The sequence below is a fragment of the Muscardinus avellanarius genome (genome assembly GCF_963383645.1).
Source record: "Muscardinus avellanarius genome assembly, chromosome: 18".
Lineage (NCBI taxonomy): Eukaryota > Metazoa > Chordata > Mammalia > Rodentia > Gliridae > Muscardinus > Muscardinus avellanarius.
The window spans coordinates 44035227-44051272 of NC_137804.1; the positions used below are offsets into that span (position 1 = coordinate 44035227).

The 16046-nt window shown below is 65.6% G+C and overlaps 2 protein-coding genes across 4 annotated transcripts; both read left to right on the top strand.

Moving 5' to 3' along the window:
* Positions 1 to 1483: 1483 nt before the first annotated feature.
* LRRC8E (leucine rich repeat containing 8 VRAC subunit E) lies at positions 1484 to 4939 on the top strand (the record flags this gene model as incomplete). Its single annotated transcript, XM_080715915.1, has 2 exons — positions 1484 to 1621; positions 2723 to 4939. 2 exons carry the CDS (start codon positions 1484 to 1486, stop codon positions 4937 to 4939), a joined length of 2355 nt encoding a protein of 784 aa, XP_080572041.1.
* A 2063-nt stretch (positions 4940 to 7002) lies between these two features.
* On the top strand, positions 7003 to 13878 carry MAP2K7 (mitogen-activated protein kinase kinase 7; the record flags this gene model as incomplete). Of its 3 annotated transcripts, XM_080715966.1 has the most annotated exons (12): positions 7003 to 7126; positions 8603 to 8650; positions 11378 to 11519; positions 11620 to 11686; positions 11760 to 11873; positions 11957 to 12076; positions 12443 to 12550; positions 12629 to 12808; positions 12888 to 12968; positions 13107 to 13249; positions 13604 to 13649; positions 13744 to 13878. In XM_080715966.1, 12 exons carry the CDS (start codon positions 7003 to 7005, stop codon positions 13876 to 13878), a joined length of 1308 nt encoding a protein of 435 aa, XP_080572092.1. The 3 variants fall into 3 exon arrangements, with proteins under 3 accessions (XP_080572092.1, XP_080572093.1, XP_080572094.1); XM_080715967.1 differs by lacking the exon at positions 8603 to 8650 and having other exon boundaries at positions 12888 to 13013; XM_080715968.1 differs by lacking the exon at positions 8603 to 8650.
* Between the last annotated feature and the right edge of the window lie 2168 nt (positions 13879 to 16046).

Genomic DNA, 16046 nt, shown 5'->3' on the forward strand with positions numbered 1-16046 from the left:
ACAAGGCTGGCCTTGAACCTGCATACCAGTCTCAACTTCCCAAGTACCACGATTATATAGGCGTGTACCTAGGTTTCGGCCCCAGTCTTTAACTAAAACTTTTTGTTTTGAAACAGGTCTCACTAGATTGCCCAGTCTCACTAAATTGCTGAGGCCGAGCCGGGCGTGGTGGCGCACGCTTGTCATCCCAGCATTCGGGAGGCTGAGACAGGAGGATGGCAGTTCGTGGACAGCCTCAACTACTTAGGCCCTCTGCAACTCAGTGAGGCCTGGTTTCAAAATAAAGAATAACAAATAGGGTGGGGGTGTAGCCTGGAGGTCAAATGTCCCTGGGTTCCATCCCCAGACCCGCAAAAAAAAAAAAAAAAAAAGTTGCCGAGGCAGGCCTCAAACCTGCAAAACCTCCTGTCTCAGCCTCCCAAGTATGGGGACCATAGGCATGGACCACCGCGCCTTGCTGGAAGCGGGCAGCATCTTTACTGGACTTTTTGGGTAGAGAGTGCCAGTGATGGTGGGGGTGGGGCCGTGCACCTCCTGCACTGCCTGGTTCTGGCTGAGGCCTCAGAGACTGAGGGGTATAGTTGTCATAGACTGCCTGGCTCTGAGCCTGGCCGGCATTCCATACCACGGTCCCCACCCTACCTGGTCCTCAGTGGGGAGTCACCCTAAAACCTCGGGGGGTCCGAGGGACAGAAAAGGGAGATACAGAAAAGGGAGATACAGCTGAGGATGTCCCAGGGTACGCTGAAACTGGGTGCTGGCAGGGAGGGCCCGGACGCCCACTCTCCTTCCGCTTCCAGGCGGGCGATGTCCCGTGAGCCTGGGCCGGCCAGTCTGTATCTGCAGTAATGATAGCTTGGTCAAGGAGGAAGCCGGGTTCAGACAGGAGTGGGCCAGCGCCCCAGCCTGGCGGCCAGCCCCCTAGCCTGGCGGCCAGCCCGTCGGTGCCAGGCCCGTCGGTGCCAGGCCCAGGTGTCTCCCTGGGAGCCTCCAGCTGCGGGGCCTCCGCCCTTCAGCCATTCCAACACTGGCCTCCTGCTCCCTTCCAGCTCTCCCCTATCTCAGATTCCGGCTCTGGCGCCTGTAGACTCAGGCGTGCCGGTCACACAGGCCCCGAGGGCTGGCTGGCCGGGGCGCCCTCCCCAACCTCACCCCGGGGCCCAGTAACCCGAGCAGCCCAGCCCCAGCCAGCTTTTCCGGTTGGAGGGTGGAGGGAGGTGCCAGGGGGAGCCCCTGGAGGGGTGGGGGCAGGCCAGGCCTGGAGGGGTGGGGGCAGGCCAGGCCTGGAGGGGTGGGGGCAGGCCAGGCCTGGCGTGGTCAGGGCTGGGCCTGGGCGGGGGTCTGGGGAGCCGCGCGGGGAGGCTGGGGCGGCGGGGTCAGGGGCTCGGGACACCCAGGTGGGTGGGAGCCCCGGCCTGCCGGGTCTGGCCCCCTTCCTCCCCGGGATCGCTCAAGGCCCGCGTCCCCCACTTCGACAGGCATGATGATCCCCGTGGCCGAGTTCAAGCAGTTCACGGAGCAGCAGCCCGCCTTCAAGGTGCTCAAGCCCTGGTGGGACGTGCTGGCCGAGTACCTCACGGTGGCCATGCTGATGATCGGGGTCTTCGGCTGCACGCTGCAGGTGAGGGGCGGGGCCTCGGCTGCGGGGGCGGGGCCTAGGGCTGCGCCTCCCAGAGCCTGCGGGTCAGCGCCCTGGAACACTGGCCGACCAACTCAGACCCCAGCACTGACAGGCATGGGCTATTCGGCCTTGACAGTTCCTGCGACATTCCCTACTTTATTAACACTCCCTATCCCTGGAAGGTAGAAAGGGCTGTGGCCACTGTCTGCTCTTAGAAGTTGCACCTGGCAGCTCCAGAGGCCTGTGGAAGCCACCGCAGGTGAGTCCGTCACCCCAGTACTCGGGAGGACCAGAAAGGAGGATCACAGGTTTAAGGACCACCTTGGCAAGTAGTGAGACTCTTGCCAACCTAGCTGAGGGGTGTAGCTTGGAGGTTAAATGCCCCTGCGTTCAATCCGCAGAGCCACAAAAAATAAATAAATAAATAAAAAATAAGTAAATAAAAATAAGCCGGGCGTCATGGCACACGCTTGTAATCCCGGTACTTGGGAGGCTGAGACAGGAGGATCACAGGTTCAAGGCCAGCCTCAGCTACTTAGATCTCTGCAACTTAGTGATACCCTGTTTCAAAATAAGAATAAAAAATAGGCAGGGTGTGTAGCTCGGGGGTAAAGTGCTCCTGGGTTCTATCCCAGTACTGCAAAACAAAAAAACAAAACAAAACAAAACAACACCACTACTACTAAGTTAATAAAAAATAAAAAGGGCTAGGTGTGTAGCTCAGTAGTACAATCTCCAGTACCACTAACAAAGACAAAACTGCATTAGGCATGGTGGTGGCATGCCTGTCATCCCAGTATTGGGAGGCTCGGACAGGAGGATCTGAGGCCAGACCCAGCAATTTAGTGAGACCCTCAGTAGACTAGGGAGACCTGTTTCAAAATCAAACAGGTGTAGCTGGGAGGTCGAATGCCCCTGTGTGTTCAATCCCAGTACAATAATGATCACAAATAACCAGGGCTAGGCGTGCGGCGAGGAGGCGGACCGCCCCTGGGCTCGAGCCCCAGTACCGCACGCACTGGCACGGAAGCCGGCCGGGGACGGCAGCCCAGGATGGGGGTGCCACCTTCCACCCGCCTCCCTCCCTCCCCTGCCCCCCAGGTGACGCAGGACAAGATCATCTGCCTGCCCAGTCACGAGCCCAAGGAGAACTCATCCGAGGGCCCGTGCCAGCAGCTGCTGCCGCGGGGCGTCCCCGAGCAGATGGGGGGCCTCCGGCAGCTGAGCGGCCTCCGGAACAACCTGGACCTGCAGCAGTACAGCTTCATTAACCAGCTGTGCTACGAGACGGCCCTGCACTGGTACGCCAAGTACTTCCCCTACCTGGTGGTCATCCACACCCTGGTCTTCATCGTCTGCACCAGCTTCTGGTTCAAGTTTCCCGGCACCAGCTCCAAGATGGAGCATTTCATCTCCATCCTGGGCAAGTGCTTCGACTCGCCCTGGACCACGCGGGCCTTGTCCGAGGTCTCCGGCGAGAACCACAGGGGCCGGGCCGCGGCGATCGTGGCGCCCGCGGCGGGGCCCGGGCTGGCCAAGGCGGGCGAGGGCGAGAAGGAGAAGGTGGTGACCGAGCCCCCGGCCGTCACCCTGCTGGACCGCAAGGAGGGCGAGCAGGCGAAGGCCCTCTTCGAGAAGGTCAAGAAGTTCCGCGTGCACGTGGAGGAGGGCGACATTCTCTACAGCATGTACATCCGGCAGACGGTGCTCAAGGCCTGCAAGTTCCTGGCCATCCTGGTCTACAGCCTGGTGTACGTGGGCAAGATCAGCTTCCTGGTGGCCTGCAGGGTGGAGACGTCGGGCGTCACGGGCTACGCCAGCTTCTGCTGCAACCACACCAAGGCGCACCTCTTCTCCAAGCTGGCGCTGTGCTACATCTCCTTTGTGTGCGCCTACGGGCTCACGTGCCTCTACACGCTCTACTGGCTCTTCCACCGGCCGCTCAAGGAGTACTCCTTTGGCTCGGTGCGCCAGGAGACGGGCATGAACGACATCCCGGACGTGCGCAACGACTTCGCCTTCATGCTGCACCTCGCCGACCAGTACGACTCCCTCTACTCGCGGCGCTTCGCCGTCTTCCTCTCCGAGGTGAGCGAGAGCCGGCTCAAGCAGCTCAACCTCAACCACGAGTGGACGCCCGAGAAGCTGCGGCAGAAGCTCCAGCGCAACGCGGCCGGCCGGCTGGAGCTGGCCCTCTGCATGCTCCCGGGGCTGCCGGACACTGTGTTCGAGCTCGGCGAGCTGGAGGCGCTGCGGCTGGAGGCCGTGGGCGACGTGGCCTTCCCCCCGGCGCTATCCCAGCTGGTACACCTGCAGGAGCTCAGCCTGCTGCACGCGCCGGCCCGGCTGCCCTTCTCCGCCCAGGTCTTCCTGCGGGACCGCCTCAAGGTGATCCGCATCCAGTGCGAGGAGCTGCGCGAGGTGCCCCTCTGGGCGTTCGCGCTGCGCGGCCTGGAGGAGATGCACCTGGAGGGGCTCTTCCCCCCGGAGCTGGCCCGCGCGGCCGTCCTCGAGAGCCTGCGGGAGCTAAAGCAGCTCAAGGTGCTGTCCCTGCGCAGCAACGCGGGGAAGGTGCCGGCCAGCGTGGCCGACGTGGCCGGCCACCTGCAGCGGCTCAGCCTGCACAACGACGGGGCCCGCCTGCTGGCCCTCAACAGCCTCAAGAAGCTGGCGGCGCTGCGGGAGCTGGAGCTGGTGGCCTGCGGGCTGGAGCGCATCCCCCACGCCGTCTTCAGCCTGGGCGCGCTGCAGGAGCTGGACCTCAGGGACAACCACCTGCGCTCCATCGAGGAGATACTCAGCTTCCAGCACTGCCGCAAGCTGGTCACGCTCAGGCTGTGGCACAACCAGATAGCCTACATCCCCGAGCACGTGCGCAAACTCAGGGGCCTGGAGCAGCTCTACCTCAGCCACAACAAGCTGGAGAGCCTGCCCAGCCAGCTCGGCATGTGCTCCTGCCTCCGCCTGCTGGACGTGTCCCACAACGGGCTGCGCTCCCTGCCGCCCGAGGTGGGCCTCCTCCAGAGCCTGCAGCACCTGGCGCTTTCCCACAACGCCCTGGAGGCCCTGCCCGAGGAGCTGTTCTTCTGCCGCAAGCTGCGGACGCTGCTCCTGGGCTACAACCACCTGCGCCGCCTCTCGCCCCAGGTGGCACACCTGAGGGCCCTGAGCCGCCTGGAGCTCCAGGGGAACCGGCTGGAGGCGCTGCCCGAGGAGCTGGGCAGCTGCGCGGGGCTCCGGAGGGCGGGGCTGCTGGTGGAGGACTCTCTCTACGAGGGGCTGCCCACGGACGTGCGGGCACGCATGGAGGGCGAGTGAGACGGGCAGCCGGTCCGGGCCTGCGGATGCCCCTTCCCAGGGTGGGCAGACAGCTCACCTGGGTGAGGCCCACGAGATTCTGGGGCGGGGAGAGGCAGGAAGTGGTGGATTTGGGCTGGAACCCCAGAGGGAAGGATTAGCTCAGTCATACAGTTCTCAGAGAAAAGCCACACCTGCGTCTCTGGGTGGCTGGCCTGCCCTCTCTCTGGACATTCCAGCTCAGTTAGTGTCACACGTGGGGCTGGGGCCACATCCCAGGGGGATGTACAGCTCTCCCCTCCAGTGTACCAGCTTACATCGGGGGTCCCCTCCCAAGGAGGGGCCGCAGACACAGGGGACCCGCTCCCGTCTCAACTTGTATGTGAGTTCCTTATTTATAAGTTGTTTGTTAAACACATGCTGACTCTGAAAGTGCTTTTCCTATTTGGCCACATGTCAGTCACCCAGGAGAGAGGTCATAAGCAGACATCTCTGGCCCTGCCCCTGAGCAGCTCACCCGGTACCGAGGAGGCCGTCCTCACAGACAGAAACCTTGACCTGGTGCACGCCTGGAGTCCCAAGACTTGGGAGGCTGACGTGGGGCCGGGGGGATGGACTTCCTAAGGTTGGCAGACTCCAGGTTAAGAGCACCTGCCAGCCGGGCGTGGGGCGCACGCTTGCCATCCCCGCACTTGGGAGGCTGAGACAGGAGGATCGCGCAGGTTCGAAGACAGCCTCAGCTACTTGGTGAGGCTCTCAGCAACTTGGTGAGACCGTTTCCAAATAAAGTATAAAAAATAGGTCTGTACCACCAAAAAAGTAAAACAGCACCTGTCGTGGAAGCCCCATTTTTCTGAGGACACGCATGGACATCGTCTTTTTGGATGCCCCGTGTGTGAGGGAACATACCAGTGGGTGCCCAATAAATAACAATTATGGGACCTAGAATTCTGATCTCTTGTGCGTTCTCTTGTCTAAACCTTTTTTTATTTCCCCTAGAGAAGCCCTTCTCCTTTGTACACTCAACCCCACCCATCAGCCCCAGGCCCAGGAGTCTCCACGTCTCCCATGCCGGTCCCAAGGTGTTCCCATGTTAGACCCAGTGTGGGCGGGGCACCTGGCCTTGGCACCCTGGGCTAGGCCGCCGCCAAGGGCAGGCCCCTCCTGGCACCGAGGGCAGAGGCCACCCGCTCTTGACCCTAACCCAGGGTTGCAGGTGGGGTCTTTCCCGGCCTCTGCGGGCCCCTGAGGAGGGGCTGTTCAGGTGGGGGCACCAGGCAGAGGTGCCTCACCCCGGGCCGTCTTCAGACGCGAACTCTGCAGGCCCAGGAACCGAGCTCGCTTTCCAGGGCTGGGGCGGACGGGCGGGCAGGCCTTCGCATCACCCTGCGGCCGACGTCGAGGGCACGCCGCTGGGTCCCCAGAGGCCTTCCCTGCCGCTAGGCCGTGGCTAATCTGAGCTTGCCCGGACTGGCTGAAATGGAAAGGGCTTCCCACGGGTGTCTAATTATGGTGGAGGCGGCACCGCGCTGTCGGCGGGAGTCCAGACGGTAATTAAGCATTAACAGGGATCCTAATGATCCGCCCGAGGAAGGGCAGGTCCGTGAGGGCGCGGCTGCCAGGGAGGACCGGAGCCAGGAAATGCAAGCACCGCCGTGGAGTCCACAGGTGACCGCTGCAGAAGAACCGGACGCCACGGCCGCACATGCGCAGCAGAAGGCGCGCGTGACCGCGTCTCCACCTCCGCACGCACGCGCGCCGCTGGCCACGCCCACCGCCTCTCTCCGGCGCGCTCCGGGTCTGCGCATGCGCGCCAGGGCGGCCGTGGCGGGCGGGCGCTGTTCGTTGCCAGCGGTGAGCTCTAGGTGGCGTCATCCCCCGGGCTGGGATGAAGTGCGCACGCGCGAGGCCCGCAAGCGGGCGGGGCGGGTGCGCCTCGCGGGCATGCGCCGTGCGGGCCGAGACGGCGGCTCGGCGGGGTCATCCGGGCGCAGGCGCAGTGCGGTGTTTGTGTGCCGGACTGACGGGCGGCCCGGCGGTGCGCGGCGGCGGCGGCTGCGGCGGCGGCGGCGGCGGCGGGGAAGATGGCGGCGTCCTCCCTGGAGCAAAAGCTGTCCCGCCTGGAGGCAAAGCTGAAACAGGAGAACCGCGAGGCCCGGCGGAGGATCGACCTCAACCTGGATATCAGCCCCCAGCGGCCCAGGCCCAGTAAGCGCGGCGGCGTGGGGGAGGGGCGGGCGGGGCGGGGCGCGCCGAGGCCCCGCCCCGCCGAGGCCCCGCCCGCTTCCGGGCGCTCGCCGCCGCCCCGCCCCTCCCGCAGGCGGCCGGGAGGCGAGGGTCGCGGGGGCGCCGGCGCGGCCCCCGCCAGGCCTGGGCTCCCCTGCCGCGGCGGAGGCACCGCCCGAGGGCCCCTGCCCCCTGCAGGAGCGCCCGGCCCCGCGCGGCCCGGCCCGCCCAGCTCTCCGCCCGCGAGCTCCAGTCGCGGCCCTGTTGACCCGGGGACTCCATTCCCGCCATCTCGGGGACTGTCCAGAGCCCCCCTGGGCCCGGCTTCAGCGGTCCGCTCGCACGCAGGTGCACCGCCCTGGCCTGGGGACACCCGAGGTCACTTAGCCCACAAGGGACCCCCTCACCAAGTGCAGTCTTCCCGGCCCTTGTCTGGCCCCGTGGCCCCTTCCGGTGGTCCTTTCTGCCCATCCTGGCGTGACCTTGCCCAGGTCTCCTCTTCCCCCGTGATGGCTTCAGCAGCACCATGTTGGTGCATGTGGCCGGCCCTCTGAAGTGCACACCCACCTCCCAGTTGGTGACTCTCCTGGGCTCGGAGGACTGTTCACACGTGAGCAGTGTGGCCTGCCCTCCACGAACCTCGTTTCTGCTCCTGCCTTACTGTCCCGGATCAACAGCTGTGCTCCCGTCTCTCCACACACACCTGGCCGGGTCACCATGACCTCACTGCGTCCCTCAGACCCCTCCCCAAGGCTTCTCGGCCGGAGGGAATTGGTATTTCCTCCTTCCCCAGACCCTGGAGCAGCCATCTTTCCCCTTGGCCCTTTCTGTCCCTTTCTGTCCCTCTCTCGGCCCAGCAAAAGTGCTCTCTCCCACCCCCTGATCCAGCCTTGCAGTTTATGTTCCTGGGAACCATCCTGGCAGGAAGGGGAAGGCACTCCATACCTGGGTACTCCTCACCCCCTCACCTGCTTGGAGCTCATGGTCTGACTCCCTGCCCAGTCCACTCAGGGTCCACTCCCATCCCTTCCTGAGACCTGGGCCAGTGGGGTTCCTCCTGGGGGGTCTGTTGGGGCCTGGAGGAAACCCAGAGGGAAGATGCTGTCACTGAATGCTGCTTGGGACTGGAAGCCCAGCCAAGATACAGAGGTCCTGCTGGCCCTGCGGGCTGCCTCCCCTGCCCTGGGGTGGCGGGCACGGGGCTGGGATGGGATGGCTGAAGAGGGGCCGTCCCGTGCAGAGCAAGGCCGGCGGCAGGCCCCAAGGAGCCCTCCAGGCATCTGTGTGTCGCCTCCATCCCGCCCACCCCCCATCTCTGTCGGCCTCTGCCGTCTCTGCCGTTCGGTGCCTCGTGCCTCCTTCCTCCTCATTATGATTTGATTTCTTTTCTTTTGGACAAGTCGGTCATTTCTGTTGTGATTTATCGTGGTGTTGTTTTTTTCTTCCTCTCCCATCCAGTTATTGTGATCACTCTAAGCCCTGCTCCTGCCCCGTGCCAGCGAGCAGGTACCGGCCTTTTTATCATTGCTGCTTGGACGCCCGCACCACTGACCTAACGCTGCCCAGCCGCAGAGTGCCGCCCCGCTGTGTGTGCGCCTCCCTCTCACTGGCAGGCCGCGTCCTGCCCTCCCCAGCTCAGGGCTGCTCCCCAGGGAGGAGATGGGAGCCCCCCGGGGCGGGGACTGTCAGTCCTCTTGAGCCGCCGGGTGCTGCTCTTGGGGAGCTGGCCCCGTCCTGCGTGTGCCGATGCCCCACTGTGGGCGCGGCTCGTGTCCCCTGGAGAGGGCATGCTAGTAGAACAAGGGCTCGGGTGCCTTGGAGGAGGCGGGGCTGGAGCCAAGCCTCCTGGTGGGTGGGCAGGCGGGGACCCCAGGGTGCTGTGCCCCTGTAGGCAGTGCTGTGCTGGCAGAGGTGGGCATTTTGCCCTGGGCGGCTGTGCGTGTGGTCGGTGCACCTCTCGTATGCTTTCAGCTGTGCGTGTGCACCCGGGGACTGGCTCTGTCCATGTCAAGAGTGTGTGTGTGCGTGTGTGTGTGTGTGTGTGTGTTTGCAGGGGGGTTTGTGCTGTGTGCGCATGCTTGTGTACCTGGGGACTGGCTCTGTCCCTGTCTGTGTGTGTGGGATTCCATGCTATGTGTGCATATGTGCATGTGTGTGTGTGCACCTGGGGTCTGGCTCTGTCCCTGTCTGTGATTTCATGCTGTGTGTGTACGTGTGCATGTGTGTGTGCACTGGGGGACTGGTTCTGTCCCTGTCTCTGTGTGTGTGGGTTCCATGCTGCGTGTGCGCGTCTGCACGAGTGTGTACCTGGGGACTGGCTCTGTCCCTGTGTGTGTGGGATTCCGTGGTGTGTGTGTGTGTGTGTGTGCACCTGGGGACTGGCTCTGTCCCTGTGTGTGTGGGATTCCGTGCTGTGTGTGTGTGTGTGTGTGTGTGCGCGCGCGCACCTGGGGGCTGGTTCTGACCCTGTCTGTGTGGGATTTCGTGCTGTGTGTGTACATGTGCATGTGTGTGTGTGCACCTGGGGACTGGTTCTGACCTGTGTGTGTGTGTGATTTCATGCTTTGTGTGTACATGTGCACGTGTGTGTGCACCTGGGGACTGGTTCTGACCCTGTGTGTGTGTGATTTCATGCTGTGTGTGTACATGTGCACGTGTGTGTGCACACAGGGTCTGGCTCTGTCCCTGTGTGTGTGGGATTCTGTGATGTGTGTGTACATGTGCACGTGAGTGTGCACCTGGGGTCTGGGTCTGGCTCTGTCCCAGTGTGTGTGTGGGATTCCGTGCTTGTGTGTGTGCATGTGCAGGTGTGTGCACCGGCTCTGTCCCTGTGTGTGTGGGGAGGTTCCATGCTGCGTGCGTGTGGGCTGGCGGCTTGCACATCCAGGGCTCTCAGTGAGCACGGCCGTGTGCTCTGAGGCTCCCTCGTCTGTCCATTCGCACCTCTGTCCTCCTCTGCCGTGTGGCCGGCACCCCTGTCTGTGTGCTCAGGGCTTCGTGGACCTCCTGCCCCATGCCAGCCCCTCACATCTCCCCCTTCTCCAGCTCCTGGGGCCGCAGCCCAGGAGGACCTGCAGGAAAGGGGCCCGTAGGGTACCGTGAGGTGCGGAGAGGCTGGGGAGCTGCTGGTGTGGGCAGTGAAGAGCCCAGGTACGGGGACCTCGGGGGCAAGCGAGGGAGCAGGCCTGCGCAGGGCCCCGCAGGAGAGGCCTGAGCTGAGGCTGGGGGGAGCGCCCGCTCGCCCCCGGGGACCTTCCTGGGCTCTGGCTCGGCCCTGGCACAGCGCGTCCCATGGGACAGCAGTCAGGGCTCTGTGTGCCTTTGTTGGGCTGGGGCTGCTAGGCCAGGAAGGAGTGGGGAAGAGCACCTGCCATCTTTGTGTCTGCCCCTTGCTCCCTGGGCCGCGTTTCCAGGAGTTGGCACACCTGCAGGAAGTCAGGGTGGAGAGGGAGGGTCTGCCAAGATGGGTAGCAGTACCCGGGAGGCTGTCCTTGGAGAGTCTTAGCCAGCGTGCCGAGGAGCAGACCCATGCCTTCCCAGGGTGCCGGGCAGGAGGCCCCAGAAGACAGGCCCGTCGGGAGCCAGAGGCCCCGGCCGCCCGTGCCCACCCACCCCAGCTCTCAGGGTCTAGTCTTCTGTCTGTGTGTCTGTCTCCTGCCTCCTAACGCCGCCTGCCCATCCCGGGGTGCCTGCTGCCTGCCCGCCTGCCTGGAGCATGCCGAGCTGTCCGCATGCAGACACCGGACGGTGCCCCCCACCCGGCCCCAGCCTCTAGAGGAGCTGCGCACCCTGTCCCCAAGCCCACGGGTGCGGGCCTGCTGGAAGGCACCCGGCTGGCTAAGGGTGGCCCTCCTTGTCCAGCCGCCGTGTTGGGTGCTGGCGGCAGGGCCGGGACCTGGCCGACCCTGGTGGGTAATCATCCTCGCAGGGTCCAGCGTGGGCGCTGTGGCTCCCAGCCTGCCGCACGCCAGGGAGGCCGCCTGGCCGGGCTCCCCTCGCCTCTCTGTCCGCGTAGCTGTGGGGGCAGACTCAGCCTGGGCCCTTCCTTCCTTTCCACCCTGTGCCGTCTCCTTCCAGGTCAGGAGGGTCGCAGAGAGCACTCAGGCCAGCAGAGGGCAGGGGGCTGAGGTGCCGGGGAAGATGAGGGCCCATCCTGCCCCGGAGTGCCAGGCTTGGAGCGGAGGCCGGCTGGCTTCCCGGTGCTAACCCTCCCACCCCGGTTCTCACCCCCAGCCCTGCAGCTCCCGCTGGCCAACGATGGGGGCAGCCGCTCGCCGTCCTCGGAGAGCTCCCCACAGCACCCCACGCCCCCCGCCCGGCCCCGCCACATGCTCGGGCTCCCTTCGGCCCTGTTCACTCCCCGCAGCATGGAGAGGTGAGTTGGGGAGTGGGGCTGGCTGGGGGCCGTGCGGCCTGGGGGAGGGAGGCGGCCCGCGCCGGTCGGGACGCTCCACTGGCCCCGCTTCCGCCCGCAGCGTGGAGATGGAGCAGAAGCTGCAGGAGATCATGAAGCAGACGGGCTACCTGACCATCGGGGGCCAGGTACCAGGCTGGCGGCACCCGGGCGGGCGGGCGGGGCGGCCGGGCCGGGACTTCGGCCTCGCTCTCTCCCCAGCGCTTCCCGGCGGAGATCAACGACCTGGAGAACCTGGGCGAGATGGGCAGCGGCACCTGCGGCCAGGTGTGGAAGATGCGCTTCCGGAAGACGGGCCACGTCCTCGCCGTCAAGGTGCGTGCCGCCCCGGGGGTGGGGGGGGCGGGCGGGCACGGGGCGGGTGCTGAGGCCCTCCTGGCGTCCCTCCCTCCTCACAGCAAATGCGGCGCTCGGGGAACAAGGAGGAGAACAAGCGCATCCTCATGGACCTGGACGTGGTGCTCAAGAGCCACGACTGCCCCTACATCGTGCAGTGCTTCGGCACCTTCATCACCAACGTGAGCCCGCTGGGCGCGGCGCGGCGCAGCGTGCGTGCGTGTGTGGTGGCTCTGAGCCTGTATGTGTGCGTGTGTGTGCGTTGGTTCTGAGCCTGTGTGTGTGTGCATGTGTGTGTGTGGCGGCTCTGAGCCTGTGTGCGTGCGTGTGTGTGTGCGTGTGTGGTGGCTCTGAGCCTTTGTGTGCGTGTGTGCGTGTGTGTGTGGTGGCTCTGAGCCTGTGTGTGTGTGTGTGTGCGCATGTGGCGGCTCTGAGCCTGTGTGTGCGTGTGTGCGTGTGCGTGCGTTGGCTCTGAGCCTGTGTGCGTGCGTGTGTGCGTGCGTGCACACGCACGGCGGCGCCAAGCCCACCTGCTCCTCCCCCTGCAGACAGACGTGTTCATTGCCATGGAGCTCATGGGCACCTGCGCGGAGAAGCTGAAGAAGCGGGTGCAGGGCCCCATCCCCGAGCGCATCCTGGGCAAGATGACCGTGGCGGTGAGGGTCGGCCGGCGGCTCTGGGCAGGGGCGGGTGCGGCCCGGCCGGCCCCTCTCACGGGGCCTGTCCGCCCGCAGATCGTGAAGGCGCTGTACTACCTGAAGGAGAAGCACGGCGTGATCCACCGCGACGTCAAGCCCTCCAACATCCTGCTGGACGAGCGGGGCCAGGTCAAGCTGTGCGACTTCGGCATCAGCGGCCGCCTGGTGGACTCCAAGGCCAAGACGCGGAGCGCCGGCTGCGCCGCCTACATGGCGGTGAGTGGGCCCCGGGCGGCGGGCGGGTGGGCAGCGCTGGGGCCCTCGCACATGCGCCCTGTCCCCCTCCCTCCGGCAGCCCGAGCGCATCGACCCGCCAGACCCCACGAAGCCCGACTATGACATCCGCGCCGACGTGTGGAGCTTGGGCATCTCGCTGGTGAGCGGGCCTCCACCCTCCCCTGGGCGGAGGCCGGGGAGCATAGTGAGCGGGCCTCCTCCTTCCCGCTGGGCGGAGGCCGGGGAGCGCGCAGGGAGGGCGGGCCTGCCCTGCCAGCCCAGCTTGCCCATCTCCTAGGTGGAGCTGGCGACCGGACAGTTTCCCTACAAGAACTGCAAGACGGACTTTGAGGTCCTCACCAAAGTCTTACAGGAAGAGCCCCCGCTCCTGCCCGGGCATATGGGCTTCTCGGGGGACTTCCAGTCCTTTGTCAAAGACTGGTAAGCCCTCTCCCTGCCTGCCTTCCTGCTTGGGAGGCCAGGCGTAGCCCACTCCCAGGGCTGCCGGGCAGGCTGGGAAGGGCCCCTGTGGCCGCCTCGGGCCAGCACGGAGCCGGGCTGCTGTGAGCCCCGAGCTGGCTCTGGACCTGGGCCTTCGGCATAGCCGCTTCTGGGGCTTGGGGACGGGAAGCGCTCGGGGAGCCTCTGTGGGACAGCCCCAGCCACCCCAGTGGGAGCCACACAGCCTGCTGGGCTCCCAAGCCAGGTCCTCAGGGCTGAGGAGCCCTGCCTCGGCTGGCCACGGAGACAGGAGCACGGAGCCGGCTCACCTCTCCCTCCCTCCTGTCTCCCCAGCCTTACTAAAGACCACAGGAAGAGACCAAAGTACAATAAGCTGCTTGTGAGTACTGGCCTCCTTCCCTGGCATGCGGGACCCCGCGCTCTTGGCGGAGGGCCTGGAGCGCCCCGCCTGAGCCCTGCCCCTCGGCCCGCAGGAACACAGCTTCATCAAGCGCTATGAGACGCTGGCGGTGGATGTGGCGTCCTGGTTCAAGGACGTCATGGCAAAGACCGAGTCACCACGGACTAGCGGAGTCCTGGGCCAGCACCACCTCCCCTTCTTCAGGTAGCCACGAGGCGGCGGCCAGCCCCGGGGCCAGGGCACGGCCACGGGCCTCCCTTTCCTGCCGGGCTGCCCGCCAGGGAGACCTGGGTCCTGGATGGCCGCCAAGGGCTGAGGACAGAAAGCGGGGACGCCGCCCACCCAACTGCCTGCCACCAGCGTGGACAGATGGACAGACGGCCCTCCTGCCCTGGGGTCAGCGGCCACGCTCGTCCCGCAGACACTGTGAACGGAAGACAGCAGCCCCAGCAGACTCTTATTTATTCAGTGGAACCTCTGGGCTGGGCGTCCCTGGCAGCCCGTCCTCCGCACCACAGCGCTTGCCCGCCCCGCCCTCCCGCCTCCGTGCCTGTCCGCCTCTGCCCGCCGCCCCTCGCCCTGCTGCTCTCCTGGCCCGGCCTCCCTCGCGCTGGCCGAGGGCCGTGGGGTCGCGGCCACGCCCGGCCCGGCCATTCTCTTTGATCTCAGGGGGTCCTTTTTGGAACTTACTGTATTTTATTGTATTGGTGAGGTGTTGGGGGGGAGCTCGTCCTTACGGGGTGTTGGTACCTTCAGAAACTTACCAAAGTCACGTTCAGCTGCTTGGGGGGGAGGGGGGCCGGTGCTCCTGGCGCTGGGGCCCGAGGCGGCCTGGGCGCCTGCGGCCTGGTCCCCCAGGCTAGGCAGGGCCGCATGCAGGGCTGGGGACGGGCGACGGCTTGGCCAGAGGGCGCCCGGGGCCCTGGTGTCCGTGGCCTTCAGGGAAGGTGGGCGGGAGGCCGTGGAGGACTCAGGAGTGGGCGGGGGCGGCGGGCTGAGGGCAAGGAGCGGATACGGAGGTCTGAGGATGTGCGATGGACGGGCCGCAGGGCTGGGAGACGGTGGGGGTGGAGTGCAGCGCCCGGCCGGCCAGCAGGGTGCGGAGGCCAGAGCAAGACGTGTGCTGCTAGTTAGCGATGCATGCAAACCAGTGGACAGAAAAAGAAAAACCCTTAAACCAGAGCCCGGCCTGAGCAGGGGCTGCCCAGGCCACGGCGCCTGGCCTCTAGCCGTGGCACCGACTCATTCACAACATGCCGCATGTTAAAACATAGTAGAAGTCATCTTCTCTGCCCAGGGGAGGCACCTTCTCGCCCCTCCCCTGCCCCCTTGGTGCGGGTGGGGCGCAGGCCTGGCCCCTGCCTGGCAGGGAAGGCAGCTGGAAGGTGGCTTGGCCTGAGGCTGGCTGCCTGGTTTTATTTAATTACTTTTGTGAGTGTGCGTCTGCCCCCAACCCCATTCAGTGTTAAGCAGGAGCCCTGGTGGGTCTCCTGCCCCTGCCTCTCCCAAGGCCTCCCCGGGCTCGCTGGCCCTCTGGACTGGACAGAGGGCAGGGCCTGGGTGGCCTGGCCCCCACACCTCTCAGGCCACCAGTATTGCCCCTTTACTTTTGAAAATAAAACGCTCTCATTTGTAAGTCCTTAGACGCTTGAGAATAAAACTCCATTTCTTCTGAGTGTCTGCATCGTGACTGCTGCTGGGCTGCACCTGGGGAAGGCCGGGGTGCGCCAGTGCCCTGCAAGCAGGTGCGAGGACCCCTCCCGGGACGGAGCCCCTAACCCCCAGGCCTTGGGCACCTGCTCCGCCCGCCGCCCGGGTGCTGCCTGCCAAGGCCAGGCTGCCTGCCCGCCGAGGCCGCCCCAGAGCACCCGACTGCGGCTGCCAGCACGCAGCCCCGCGCTGCTCCTGCTGGCCCTGCTGCCCGGGCCCTCGCCGCGCCCGCCGGCCGCTTGGTAGTGGTGGGGCCGGCCGCCTGGGGCGGGGACGGGGCTGCGGGGCGCCCGTGCAGTCCTCGCACTGCCGGGAGAGCCGCCGCCGCCTGCACCCCAGCCCGCGCCGCCCGGTGTGTAGCTGGCAGGGGGTGCCCCGGGCTGGACAGGAGGCCGCAGGGGCACACGCATCTTTGGCCGCCTGATGGGGCTGCGAGCCGAGCTGCCCTCTTTTGGTGGCACTGGGGGTGGGACCCAGGGGCTTTTCTACCTCTGGGCTATACCCCCAGGCCTATCTTATACTTTATTTGGAAACAGGGTCTCACTAAGTAGCCGAGGCTGGCTTTGAACCCGTGCGATCCTCCCGTCTCAGCCTCCCCAGCGCTGGGATCACAGGCGTGCGCCACCACGCCACTAGCCTCGAGGTTTTGACGTTTCAGGGCTGGCT